The sequence below is a fragment of the Dipteris shenzhenensis genome, chromosome 23 (assembly GCF_047967505.1).
Source record: "Dipteris shenzhenensis isolate YYH24624 ecotype China chromosome 23, Dip_SZ_1.0, whole genome shotgun sequence".
Taxonomy (NCBI): Eukaryota; Viridiplantae; Streptophyta; class Polypodiopsida; order Gleicheniales; family Dipteridaceae; genus Dipteris; species Dipteris shenzhenensis.
Genome location: NC_141618.1, coordinates 45,912,474 through 45,927,713, shown reverse-complemented (window position 1 = coordinate 45,927,713; position 15,240 = coordinate 45,912,474). Strand labels below are relative to the sequence as shown.

Genomic DNA, 15,240 nt, shown 5'->3' with positions numbered 1-15,240 from the left:
TTCTTGGAACAATGGGTATTTCTCCAGAGAAAACTTGTTCCTGCTCCAATGGTTTCCCTCCTTGCCATTTTTGATAGCTATGAGCCCATCAATGACTTTCCCTTTCATGAAATTCTTGACTCATGTATGCCATGCTTACTACCCGTTTCGATCTTGCATTTCCAGTGTCATACCTTAGTCGATAGTTCTCTGCTGCTCCACATGATCTCCATATTCAAGCGCTTAAGCATCTTCTTCGATACCCGACTGGCACCTTACAATCAGGTATACAATACACATCACAAGGAGCTCAACCTGCAGGCTACTCTGATGCAGATTGGGCAAGTGATGCACATTCTTAGAAATCTACATCAGGCTAAGTCTTTCTTATGGTGGGCGCCCTTTCATCTGGTCCTCTTGATAATAGGAATGTGTTGCATTTTCATCTACCAAAGATGAATATGTGGCTCTCTCTCATGCTGCTTGGGAGCACATTTGGATCCAACGCTTCCTATCTAAACTCCCATCCATTTCCCTTCCAAATTTAGCTCTGTTCATAGATAATCAGGAAGCTTTATGTCTTATTGGTGATGGCACTTTTCATAAGCACAAAGCTTATTGATGTTTGGTATCACTTCATATGAGACCATCTTCAAGATAGTTCCTTGCAGCTCTCCTACTGTCCAACTGAATAGATGCTAGCTGATATTTTCACTAAACCACTTCATTGTGATCATCATCGACTTCTATACTCTTAGATGGGTTGTATGTTGGGTGGGAGCACACATCATCAAAATGACAACAACGAATGACAACAGCACAAACCCATTTGGGTTGCTTGCTAGGTGTGAGTGTTGGAAACCTCATTTGTGATGTCATTTTGAATAAAGTAATCTAAGCAAATAGAGATGTGAACATAATATTGTGGAAATGTAGATCACCCTGATTTTGGGGCGCATAGGTAGTAGAAGATTTGGTTGCTTTGAATAAATGCCATTGGCACCACGTACTAGAGTAGAAATAAAAGGGAGATCATCGATCGTCTGTGTGCATGCTTTCGAGTTTTTTGCTGGTAAAGCTTGGTTGGTTTTCATTCAGTTTCTCTATGTCCATTGCTCTAGTTACCTTGTATTTTCTTCAGCTTTTCCACGTTGTAAGTTTGTCTAAAATGTAGACAGTGCTTTTCATTTAGAAAAAAAGGCTCATAGCCAATGGAATACATCATACTCTCTTGGAATTGCTGACACCCAAAGCTCACTGTGAAACACATGGTCTTGTCTGCTCTTGCACGGTCCCATTTTTCTTAGTCCAAATTTTCGCACAAATTCTAGGCCTGCCACAAATCTCTCTAAATTGGGCTCCCTATTTTATTGTGTAGGGAGCTTGTTGCATGAAGGCATGTTTCTCTTATGTAGGTAGACCTGTCAAGAGAAACATGTTGTCGGCCAGTGCTCTTCGTTGAGGAGATTGTGTGTACACATCTTTCAAGTGCACATTCTTGAGAGAGAGAGAGGGGGGGGGAGGGGGAAGCCGTAACCCTAAATCCTCCAGCTCCATTCCTATAAAAACCCACTCCACCCCCTCATTCTTCTTCTTCCACATCTAGCCTCCATCCTCTTCCCCACTCCAAGCCCTACGCAAGACCCTCCTCCCTCTCCATCAACCACCACCCTACTCCCATCCTCATCGTCGAGTTGTTTCTATCCCTTCTCATAGCGATAGCCTAGCCATCCACCCACCATCCATTTGCCCTCAACAACCTTGTTACATCGAGAAAGAATTCGAAGAGCGTCAAAGGTGATCATCTCCTCCCTTTGAATTTCGGTCAAGATTTCCATCCCCGTCAATTTCCCACCACCCCCCCCCCTCCACCACTACCATCTCCCCCCCCCCCACCTTCCACCCACACCCCGTCCCCTCCCCCCCTCTCCCCCTTCCACCACTCACTGCCCTTCCCCCCCTCTCCCCCTTCCCACCCCCCCCCTTCTCCTCACAACCCCCTACTGCCCTTCTACCCTCCCTCTCAAGGGCCTGGGCCAACCCAACGAAGTCAGCAATGGTGGGGCCACATAGGGTTGCCCACCTGGCGAGACAGTGGCCGCGAACCGCCGCCTAGCTTGCCTGCGCTTGCCCGTGGTTGTGCCAACTTTTTAAATGCACCCTCCACCGACCATGCCACCCAACTCCACCCCTGCGGCCCTCCTCCTTGGCAAATCCTCATCTCCTCTGTCAGTTGCGCCACCCATAGAGCCACCCTCCCCTACCACTTCAAATCCGTCAGGCCCCACTCCGTGTGCCCTTTGCCTCCCCTACCCCCTTACAAACCACCTCCCTTCTACCCCTCCTCCTCCCCCCTACCTCTCCCCCCAGACTCACCTTTTTATTTCCCATGCAATGACTTTGTCAGGAGTGTCCTAAGCTATCTTTTTTATTGGATTCTTATATGTGCCTACAAGCAGCCATAAAGATCACCAGCTTGTTTGTTGACTTGGAGTTTAATCCCATCATTTCTCTTGCTCTGATACCAATCAACAGCCATGCGATCTTGGTTTCATTTGATTGATCTCCTCTAACTCGGCATGCAGCATCAAAATACTGAAGGAATCTTGTTGGATCGCTCGGGCCATTGTATTTGGGAATTTTGAGTTTTCCTAGAAGTTGCCTGCCTTGATTGTTATTATTGCAGCCAAATTTGTTGTGAGGGTTAAAGAAATTGTCCCCATCCGCCGGTTCTAGTCCAAGGTCACCATCATCGCGACGGTGATCTACCATGTTGTGACTTGGAGGAATCAAATGGATTAGCTGAATTGCAAGGGGGGAATTTGGGGCAGAGGGTTGGGCTGAGGCATTGGCCGGCGGAGCGTAGTTGCATGCAAAATTGTCAAGATGTGAATCAGGTACCTCCTCCACAAGTTTAGGTGTTGATGTATGTGTGTTAGGGGGGTTAGAGATGCGTTAGTGTAGTAGGGACCATCATGTCAAGAATGTGACTAGGATTTTCCTGCATGAGTGGGGGAATATTTTGATGCAGACAGATCATCAATTGGAGATCACAGTGGAAATTTATGAGCGAATTAGTGCAAAAAGGGCCTACATAAGGGTGCAAATTAACGAGTGCTAGAGATGCCAAAATGGTGTGAAATGGGCTGGAAAAATCCCTACATTGTGGTGTTTCCGTGTGTGAAATCCTAGTTCAATCAAGGTCTAGTTTAGTGAGCATGAATTGTGGTATCAGCCCAAATCAATTGTTATTGAGCATGAGCATATGCCAAACGGTGAAAAGATGAAATTACAACAAGCTAGACCCTCAAGTAAGTGATGTCAAGGCCATCACAACATGAGGAAAGTATTGATAGTGTGAGTCCATGGAGTGGTAGATTAAGGGGGAGAAAGCATGTGGACAAAGGCAACAAAAAATTTGAAGTTGAACAGAGTGTTGAGGATGCAAATAGTGATGAAGGGAGTGATTTACAGCTTCAAGAGACAAAGCATGCCTCAAAGTAAGTGTCACCACATGCTAGAATGCAAATGGCAAGTACACATCCCTTAAGGAGATTAGAAAGGGTGAGACACCCCATGGATAGATTGACTTACAATGGATATATGAGTATGCACTATGCAAACATCCAAACTTAGTTTCTTTGGCGCTTTTTCAACGTTTTTGGCTTCTAAGGTAAAAACTCTGGTTTGTAGCCTCTTATTTGTTGCTAAAGTTTCAAGTGCTACTAGTCTACCAAGAAACTCTGACTTGTCTTCTACGACAACATATTATGATTAGTTCTATATCTTCCATTGTTAAACAAGGTCTGTGATAGTGTCAACCGACACTTGAAGGGTTTCTTAATCTACTAGCGATGCTTTTTCTTCAAAGATGTATTGCTAAGAGTTTATGGTGTTTGAAGGCTAGTGTAATATCTTTCCATTGCCAGGCACCACTAGCCTATAGTCATTTTTTCATGCTGTCGGCTGTTTTACCACAAGGCTTTGTTCGTCGTCAGATGTTCCAAGGAGCAAGTTTCTAAGAGGTTCTATTGGCACTGGGATTGGTTTCCTCTATAGCTCAGCATCCTCATTGTTGGCCATGAAGTGTTTCCCTTATTAGCTATTGCCTTCTACAAATAGTCTTGCCATCAGTTTTTTGTCTGGGTCGAAGCCTTGTTGTTGAGTGTCGACTCTTTCTGAGATTCAATCCATTTCAACATTATTTTTTAACCACTCCAATCATTGATGTACAAATCTCAACATTCGGTGTGTACACACACGCAAGCATGTGTGCAAACATACACAATCACGTGTGGACATAGATGCACACAGATGCATACAAATGCACACACATGCAGGAGTGCACATGTGCATGCACGCACGCGCATAGGTGCATATACACATGCGATTGCACATATCACACATACACATGCATACATGTATGAAAAACACACGTGTATACACGCATGCACACTCGCACACACACACACACACACAATCACGTGTGCACATATATGCACACACCTACATACACATACACACACATCCAAGCGTGTGCAAGCATGCGTGTGCACACAAACACACGTACATAGGTGCATATACACATGCATATATATCACACACATACATATGCATACGCGTATCAAACACACACACACATCTAGGCGCACACACAAAAACATACACATGCACGTTGTGCACAGATGAAAACACACAATCTTGTGTGCACATAGAGGTGCACACATACATACACCTACACACACACAGGTGCATATACACATATACATGCACATATCACACACACACACACACGCACGACACACATATACACCGCATACGAAACACACATACACACACACAAAAACACACATTGTGCACACACAAACACACACACACGAATTGCATTTACATTATATGAGTATATGTGAGAAAAGAAGAAACCCCCAAAAAAAAAAGAAATGATTGAGATATCTATGCATAAATTCTGGCGTATGTCTTAAGCAAATATGCGGCAATGTGCGGGTTTCCTACTAGTACTACTTTACCCATGCGTGCCAATTGACTAAAACTTACACCTAGTGCTTGGTACAATTTAGGTTACTTCCAAGCCTCCTAGCTCAACTACAAAAACCAATTTGAAACCAAATAAAAACAAATATTGCTTGACACGTTTTTGTCCATTAGGCTAATTGCGGGTGCCTCAATTGTGGTGGTCCATATGCTTCCATAGGGTCCCCAGAGATCATGTTTCTGTAGCCCTGGAACTCAATTAAAGTCTTAGTCTACCTGGATTAATTTGCATCTCTCCCATCATTGTGAAGGCTTCCAGTTTATCCCCGCACTTGAATAACAGAATTTCTCAAATTTGCGACCATGTTCTATGCAGTCCTAAAAATATGTATCTTCTACACAAGCAAGAATTTGTGCACTAAAATAAAGAATAAAGCAGCATCTAAAATATGCCAATATGAGGATAACTTACATGTGTAAAAGTATATAACCGAATGTTACATGCACCATGTCCAAATTGAGCAAATCACACACGAACACTTGGGCAAGTGAGCATACGTGAGGGATAAGAAAGAAAACAACACAAATGTGTGCTGTACTGTAAAACTACAGTAATAACCTTATCCAAGGTATATTTATATAAACAATAATAGGGTTGCCATGACTAATCTAGTCATTAAGCACTAACTAGAATGAATTCTGATGCACACACATGCACACCCAATAAGCATTGTAGTTCTAAGAAGTACAGTGGTCACATGACAGTCCTAGGTTATCACTCCCATATGGGGTCATCAATCGAAGCACACATGACACCAGCTTCTCACTACACCCATACCAACCCATTTTTCTTTCCTATCACAGACATCCTATGACGCACAATACAAATCTGGAAAACGGCCGCCTCATTTTTTAGCAAAAATATATTCTAGCTTCGTATGTACATATATTATGCTTGTTTTGGGGGTGTTCTGTATCCCCAGCACGAAAGTATGCACAATTTCACTAGCATGCATCCACCAAGGATGTTGTGGCTGCTTCCATGCTTGTTCTTTCACTGTCACATCTTTGACCTTCTTCTATCTTCCTGCATAGATGTTAGACATCAAGACATAAGCAGCGATATCCTTGTCATCTAGTTGCACTGCATGTTCAAATGCATTTCTTCCAAGCTCCAAATTACCCCACTTACGACAAGCATCCAACACAGTATGCCACACCACCACATCAGGATGGAAGGGCATCTTCTTAACCAGTGCTATGGCCTCGTCAAATTGGCCTGCACGGACAAGCAGGTCAACCATGCAAGTCTGATGCTCAATAGTTGGAGTGATGCCGTAATCGTTGCTCATGGCCTTAAAATACTTTTGGGCTTTATCCACTAGACCCGTGTGACTGCATGCAGTAAGAACACTAAGAAATGTGACCCCGCCTGGCTCTATGCCTTCTACCCTCATACTCTCGAGCATATGGAAAACTAATTCACTTTCTCCTAACTGGGCATAACCTGCAATTAGTGCATTCCACATGAACCCGTCTCTTACTGGAAGCCTATCAAACACTTCCTGCGCTTTCGCAAGTGAGCCACATTTGGCATACATATCAACCAAACTGTTACCAACTAAAGAATCTATTTCCAACCCCTTTCTGGCAATCTCAGAGTGTATATCTAGGCCCTCATCCACAGCTCCTAGGCTGCCACAAGCTTTCATGCTGCAAACAAATGCAACAGCATCTGGACAAACACCTTCCTGTTGCATCTCTTTGAAACAGCTGAGTGCTTCCTCACCAAGTCCATGTTCAGCATACCCTGCAATTAGGGCATTCCATGAGACGACATCTCGACCTGGAAGCTTGTCAAATGCTTCTTGTGCTTTTGAAAGCAAACCACATTTGACATACATATCAATCAAAGTGCTGCCAACAAAAAGATCTCTTTCCAACCCCTTTCTGGCAATCTCAGCATGTATTTCTCTACCCTTGTCTATGGCTCCTATGCTGCCACATGCTTTCAAGCTGCAAACAAAAGTGACAACGTTTGGGGAGAGCCCCTCCACTTGCATCTGTTCAAAACATTTGAGCACATCTTCACCAAATCCGTGCTCGACATATCCTGTCATTAGTGCATTCCAGGAGATTACATTTCGAACTGGAAGTTTGTCAAACAATTCCCGAGATTTTGCTACCATGCCGCATTTGGCATACACGTCAACCAACGTGTTACCAACAGAAAAATCATGTTCCAACCCCTTTCTAGCAATCTCAGCATGTATTTCTTGGCCCTTGCCTAGGGCAATTGTGCTGCTACAAGCTTTTAAGCTGGAAACCAACGTGACAGCATCTGGAGAGATACCCTCCCTTTGCATCTGTTCAAAACAGTTCAATGCTTCTTCCCCGAGTCTGTGTTCGGCATAACCTGCAATTAATGCATTCCATGACACCACATTTCGAACTGGAAGCTGGTCAAACACTTCTTGTGCTTTTTGAAGCATGCCACATTTGGCATACATATCAACCAAAGTGCTGCCAACAAAAACATCTTTTTCCAGTCCCTTTTTGGCAATCTCGGTATGTATTTCTCGGCCCTTGTCTATTGCTCCTATGCTGCCACACGCTTTCAAGCTGCAAACAAACGTGATAGAATGCTGAGAGACACCCTCCAATTGCATCTGTTCGAAACACTTCAGCGCTTCCTTACCAAGCCCATGTTCGGCATATCCTGCGATTAGCGCATTCCAAGAGACCACATCACGAACTGGAAGGCCATCAAACACTGCCTGTGCTTTCAAAAGTAAGCCACATTTGGCATACATATCGACCAAAGTGCTGCCAATAAAAAGGTCTCTTTCAAACCCCTTTCTTGCAATTTCAGCGTGAATTCTGCAGCCTCTTTCCCCATCGTTAAGCCTGGCACAGGCCTTTAGTAGGGCCAGAAACGTACACTTGCTAGAATGTACAGAATCCTCTTGCATTTTCTGGTATAGGTTGAGGCCATGCTGTGATTCCCCACATTCAATATAGCCCATGATCAGAGAGGTCCAAGAATATACATTCCGATCAAGCAATCTGTTAAAAACCTGCAGAGCATCGGACATGCTTCCACATTCCACCAACATGGGGATGAGGTAGTTCCCGAGAGACCTATCAGCTTCCAGCCCATGTTTGCACATGTAAGCACGCAAGCGCTTGCCATACACAAGATGTTTCCTTTTCCTGCACTTGTGCAAGATGCAGGTAACGTTCTCAACCGACGGCAGCTGGGGCATCCGTTCCAAAGAAGTGAGTGCCTCCTCCAAGCTCAGCATCTCCCAGCGAAAGTCGTGGTGGTCCTTGCAAAGGTTGCGACACTCCTCCACGAAGTCAGGATCTTCAGAGATTGACGGGGTCTGACCGGAGGAGGCTTTGGCCCTGTGCATTTCCTGTCTGTCGGACTCTTTTTCCTCGCACATCCTGGAGTGCACCAGCTGTTTCTCTTTGCCAAATTTATGCGTCGAGCTGAGAACCCATCAGTGCAGATCGAGTGGTCTCATGATAAATATTCAATTTGCTGTTCACCATGATTCCATGCACTGGTCCAACCTTTTCCATCTCGAGCTGGATGTGCACATAATGGTCCAATATTTTAAAACAAGATGCAGATTTTAAAACAAGATGGTGACTCCACTAACTTAGGACTACAGCCGCCCATGCCTCCCCATGGTGCATTGCATGCATCTCGCTTGTGGGCTGGACGTGGGCTCCCACGCAATCTTGCCCATCCATCGTCTCTGGGCGGCACACATGGTACGCTAGTCTGCAAACACCCTCAGGCCCCACTTTGTTAAGGTAGGTTAGGGTCTTTACGGACCGCACCCAAAGAGTGCCCATTGATGGAGCACTTAAAAACTGGGATGGGTAGGTTGTCATGGGCAGAGCCTTTTGAGATATATGACCGCCCGAACATGCATACAATTTTTTGAACATCCAATTTATTGGATTCATCTAGCGAGAAAGCAACAATTTGCTGGAATAATGGGTGCCCACCCATGCACAGGAGATTTTAGGCATGGCATGGCAACTAAGTAGGACAGAAGGAGAAGAGTGTGACATGGCAGCCAAGTAGGACCTTGGTTGCCCATGAATGGGCAGATTTTGGGCTTTGACATGGCAGCCAAGTAGGACATAAGGAGAAGAGTGTGGCAGGTTGTGTGTAAAGCCCTAAGTGCCCACTATTGGTTTTGTTCATTCTCATTGGCTATGAGGAGTGTGTATGGCAGGCGGAGCTGCAATGTAAAGACCTTTAATGTCATGGACAGAATGGGAAAAAAATGCCATTGGCCGAGAACGTCACGAAATGTAAGAATCCTCAATGGCCCTTCACATACCATGTATAGTAGGCGGCCACACTAAATAACAAGAAAGAATGTAAAGAGCATGAAGCCAAGACAACTTAGAGAAGATGAAGAGAAGAGAGGCAAAGGCGGAGGCGGCTACTAACATAGTAACAGACAAAACATATAAAACCTAAACTAACACTAGTCCTAAAAGCAAACTGAGAATTCACTAAACTTACTTAGCAGTCTAGCATCCACCAATGAAGTAAGCTTGACCAGGAATATGAAAATAGAGGGCATCAGTCTTGATTACCCAAAGTTCAACCTAAATCCGATAGACTATTAGCAGGGCCAAAAATGAAAAGATTTAAAAGGGGCCGAGAGAGAACCAAAAAATCTGCAAAACAAAACAAGGCATCCAATAAGCATTTAACATGTGGCAAAAAGTTTTGAACCAGAAAATTTTAGCCATGTTTTGATTGAAAAGTAGAGCTTTGTTTCTTTTCCATCCATAGATTGACTGATGGAGCCCGCTCATAGTCACATGGCTATGGATCCAGTGGTTTGGATTGTATCTTCAATGTACAGTTCACAAGGACCTTATGGCTTGAACTTGACTTCTTCTCTTTTCTTGGATGAAAGACAAACTTCTATTAAGTACACCCAAAAAATACAAAAAACGAAGAGAAGCTCCTATGAACATCCCATATGCGTGATAGAAATAATCAGTTAAAATGTGACATTGGTGTAGCCTATTGAGAGTCTAAAAATGCAATGAAGGGCTTGTGGGTGTGTGTGAGGAAAACAATCTATGGTCCCAATCCCTCATGGCCCAGGTAGCAACAAGAGCATGGTTGATGTCATGCCAAGTGTCAAAGGGAAAGGCATTCGTACATCTTGATCTCCAAATCTGCTATGTTATGAGAATGAAAAATAATATCGCACGCTAAGTCTATATGGAGGAGCCAGGTATAAAGGTGAAAAATGGTATCAATTCCAAGAAAAATGAGCTAAGGGTTCCCCCTGGCATCAAGGGTGCACTGTTTGAGTCTCTTCCCTCATAAAACATAAAAAATTATGCATGTTCGAGCCAAGAATTGGACCTCATGTGGTGAAAGGGATACAATTACAATGAGGGAAGAAAGCCAGGGCATATAAGGACCTAAAACTAATAACCTTAGTAGTGGGATTGATAGCTCCATAACTTCAAAAGAAAAAGTGAGAAAATCTTAACACAATGAAACTAATGCTTAATATCAACCATGCGATTGTTTTGAACACATCCTATTGCTTAGATTCCTAGTCCATATGTACATTAATGACCATATCTCAATGCTCCCCCATCATTGGATGGTCTCTAAAATAAACACATAATGATAAGATTTGAAAATTTCAAACTTTTATTGGGCATTGGTGAATATTTCCATTGAACAAATATGGAGAGAGGAGAGAAGAGGAGAAGAGTGGAGATGAGGAGAGAGGGCACAGCTACAAAGCACACCACACATGACTAACTATACACTAGATCTAGTTAAAAATATTGAAGATATACAAACCCCTTTAGGTTTAGGGTTAGGGTTTCTAACCCTTTCCTTTATAGCACTCTATGTGTTAGTGCTATACACAATATCAAACACATGATGTTGAGATGGTTCCTCAAAACCTTCCCTCAAGGTCAACATCATGAAGTAGGCCTTCCCTCAATATGCTGATTCTAGGGAATCGAAGAAGGACTGAACATTACATTCCATCACACCCCTTTAATGGGAATGTCCTTCCTCTTCTTCAAACCAAGAGCTTGTCCGTGCTTCTCAAAAAGCTCTTTTCCAAGTGGTTTGGTAAAGATATCTACAACATTTTCTTTGCTGTCACAATGTAGTAGTGTGATGTCACCGAGTAACGCTCTTTCTCTAATGAACTGCTCTCTGACATCAATGTGCTTTGTCCTAGAGTGATATACTAGATTTTTTTCCAATGCTTAAGCCGATTGATTATCACGGTATATTGTTGTTGGCTTTGATTCATCTAAGTTATCTGTTTCTGATAATAGTGAGCTATATAGCCTCACATGCACTTGTTGTGAGTGCTCTATATTTCGCTTCTATTGAAGATGAAGAAACAATTGATTGTTTGTTTGACAACCATGATATAGCACCTTTACCAAGGAAAAATACATATCCTTGTGTGGATCTCCTGGTCTCATGATCTCCTACATAGTCACTGTCATAGTATCTATGCAACCTTGGATGACTTCCTCTCTATTCTATTCCAAACTGTCTTGTACCTCTGATGTATCTCAAGAATCTTTTGGCTGCATTCCATTGAGACTGTTTTGGATTTGCATAAACTGTGCAAGTAAACTTACTACATAACAAATATCTGGCCTTGTGCTAATCAGATATATAAGAGATTCGATGAGTTGTCGATAGTATCTGTCATTAATTGCAAGCTTGTCTGGATCTTTTGTAAGTTTCAAACTCTACTCCATGGGAGTGGATGGAATCTTGCACTCTGCCATATGAAACTTCTTTAGGATACTATCAACATATTTTAGCTAACTCATGAAGGTGATGTCTGAGTCTCTCTAGAACTCAATACTAAGACAATAGTGCATACGTCCAAGATCTTTCATGTCAAACTCTACAGGTAGATAAGTCTTGTTTCAACTTGCTGATGAAGCTATCACGCTTCATGTCATAATCAAATCGTTTACATACAAAAGTACAATAATAATGTCTTCCCCTTGAACTTTGTAGTAGAGAGTATGATCTTCATTGGACTTCATGTATCCTAGATAAGAAAAATACTTGTCGATTTTGCTATACCAACTTCTAGGTGCTTTCTTTAAACCATAGAGAGTTTTTTTGCGATGGAAAACTTGATGCTCTTTCCTTGGTTCAACATAACATGTTTGTTGTTGTATGTAGACTTCCTCATCTAGGTAATCATTGAGAAAAGCATTCTTGACATCTAACTGGTACACATTCCATTACTAAGTGTCGCTAGTGATATCAAGAACTATATGGAACCCATCTTTGCTACTAGAGCATAAGTCTCATCATAGTTTTGACCATAATGTTGTCCAAAACCTTTTGCAACTAGTTTGTCTTGTATCTTTCAATGCTTCCATCTGGATTGTAATTCTTTTTGTATACCCATTTATTTGCTATGGTCTTCTTTTCCTAGTGGAAGGTCACATAATTCCCAAGTGTTGTTTTTGTACAAAGCTTCCATTTCTTCATTCATAGCAGTTTTTCATTCTGGCTTGTCAGCTGTGTCTTCAAGTACACTTGCTCTTCTATAGCCATGATGGTAGTCATAAGAGCATAATTGGTAGTTTTAACCTGAATTTATTTTCCTTTCTGAGCATATGTCAATATGATTGGTGGTCTGCTTTCCCTAGTAGACCTTCTGAGTTGATGCTCTTCTCGGGGTGTCTTTGGCAATTCTTGCCCTTCTTCATCAATCTTTTCTATAGGTGACTGAGTAATCGGTGTGTCTATCTCCTTTGTATTTGATGTTTTCCATTCTGATGCTTCATCAAACATTACATCTCTGGAGATAATGGCCTTTCAGTTGATGGTATCATACAACTTGTATGCTTTTCTTTCTTCACTGTAACCAACCATGATGCATTTACATGACTTCACAACCAACTTTTTGCGATGATCATCACGTATGTGGGCATATGCTATGCAACCAAATATGTAGAGATACCCAATGCGTGGCTTGTGAATGCTTCATAATGTGTCATACCCTGAATTGGTTCGGTTGAAAGCCGATTAAGCAAGTAGTTTGCAGTGGCAGTTGCTTCTGTCCAATACAGATTCGAAAGATGCTTCTCACTGAGCATTGCTCTAGCACTTTTTGCTAAAGTACAACTCTTCCTTTCAACTCTTGCATTCTATTGAGGAGTGTCTGCAAAAGTGGATTGTCTTCGAATGCCATTAATTTTGCAAAAGTTCATGAATGGTAAAGACATATATTCACCTCCTCTGTCTAATCTCATGACTTTGATTTTTCTGCTTATCTGGTTCTCAACCATGGCTTTGAATTCTTGAAATCATTAGCGGAGAATTGGGGTCTCAAAAGGGCCTCATAAGGAATGGATTAGGGAATGCTTAGTGGGCTAATGCAAGGGGCTTGGAGGGTCCCAAAGAGGCCTAACCAACCCAACCTAGGAGGGTTAAGCCTACATTTGAGCCCACCCCTCCCCCCATCAATGAGGGGAGGGGACCACTTTTTGAAATTTGAATTTCAAATTTCGAATCTCCCTCCCTCCCTCTCTCTTTCTCCCTCCCTCCCTCTCTCTCCTTCCCCCTCCTCCCTCCCTCCTTCCTCCCTCCCTCCCTCCCTCCCTCCTCCTCCCTCTCCCTCTCCCTCCCTCCCCCTCCCTCCTCCTCTCCCCTCCTTCGTCTTGCTCCTCCTCCTCCCTCTCCCCTCCTCCTCCTCCTTCTGGCTCCTTCTCCCTCCTTCCTCTCCCCTCCTTCTCCAACCACCCAAGCTACCTCTCCTTTGCTCCTCCCTCTTGTAGAATCTCTCCCCTCCTCCTTCCTCCTGTAGCATCTCTCCCCTCCTCCTCTCTTCTGCAGTAGCTCCTTCCCTCCCTTCTAAACATGTCACCTACTCTCCTCCTCCTCTTCCTCTTGCCCTCATCTGCTTCTCCTCCTCCTTCTTCCTTGCTACTCTCTCCCTCTCATTGCTCCATCTTTGCCAACTCTCCCCTACATTTTAGCTTGCATCACTGATACCTCTCTTTGAGTACTCATGGCACCATTCGATGACATATCCAACAAGTACCATGTGAACCTACAACTAGAGGCAAAATATGCAAGCACACACCGTTTGGGATATAGTGGAACTCATCAAAGTGTGCTCCATAGTCTTTGATTACAAGGGAATAAGCATCTTGTTCTTTGGGTGGATGAAAACTTGTATCCTTTAGACCTTGCCATCGAAAAGAGTCCTCCTTTTCATACAGTGCATGATGTTGTTCGGTTTGGCAATGGACATGCTGGACTGCTCGGTTATTGCAATTGATTGAACCATTCTCGGACATTGGCTATGCAAGCAAGTGAGGTGCAGAGAGCCCAAGTAGAAGAACTTGCACATTTGCGAAATATTACTATTGTGGCAATGCATAATAGTATGCAGGATCTCCAATTGCAAAACAAAGAACTCAGTGACAAAGCATATGCATTGGACTTGGAGCGACAGGAATTGGAAGAATCAATATAGAAGCTCGCTAAAAGCAAACAAGATTTGGAAAGGTCTATCTATGGCCAAGTTCAATGTGCTGTGGAGAAGGAACGAGAGAAGTCGATAGAACGAGTACAAAAGTTGAAGGAAACACCTTTGGGACTGAAGGAGAGGAAAAGACAATTGCAATCTATGGATGCATTGTCAACTAATGGTGGTGCCCGAAAGAGGAGAATACGGACTGCAAGGTTAGTTCCCCAAATTTTCAATGAAATTTGTTACTCCAAAATATTCGTGGCATTGCATTGTTTCCACTAAGACTCATTTGCACTCTTCTTTAGGAATTTCATGAAGGATGTGATGGGAACAATGGAAATGGATGATAGTGATCCTTCATATGTTCGAAGAAGTTTAATAAAGCCAAGTGATGTCATGGAAGTGTTGAAGGACCCTAGACAAAAAGGGCTACATGAACAAGTTGCTAGAGAGGTAATGAAGGATTTCAAGGGCCTCATGCAAGCAGAGGAGGTGCTTGGAGCTTGTGATGCTACTGGTGTAATTCGTAAATCTTACAACTCTATTTTTAAAATTTTCAAGTCTGCTATGGAGGACATCTACAATGCCATTTCAAACACCATGGTCTGTAAGGCTTGTACATCAAGAAACAAACCAATGTGCTAGAGAAAAGCTTGGAGGATACCATTGTGTAAATGGCACAATGACTTGGAAGAATAAAAAGAAATCTACCATCCAAACA

At 43.0% G+C, this 15,240-nt stretch overlaps 1 protein-coding gene across 1 annotated transcript; it reads right to left on the bottom strand.

The window, feature by feature from the left end:
- Window positions 1-5,876: 5,876 nt before the first annotated feature.
- Window positions 5,877-8,293, bottom strand: LOC147887462 (pentatricopeptide repeat-containing protein At3g09040, mitochondrial-like). Its single transcript, XM_087394970.1, has one exon. It carries the CDS (start codon window positions 8,274-8,276, stop codon window positions 6,051-6,053), a length of 2,226 nt encoding a protein of 741 aa, XP_087251096.1. The 5' UTR covers window positions 8,277-8,293; the 3' UTR covers window positions 5,877-6,050.
- Between the last annotated feature and the right edge of the window lie 6,947 nt (window positions 8,294-15,240).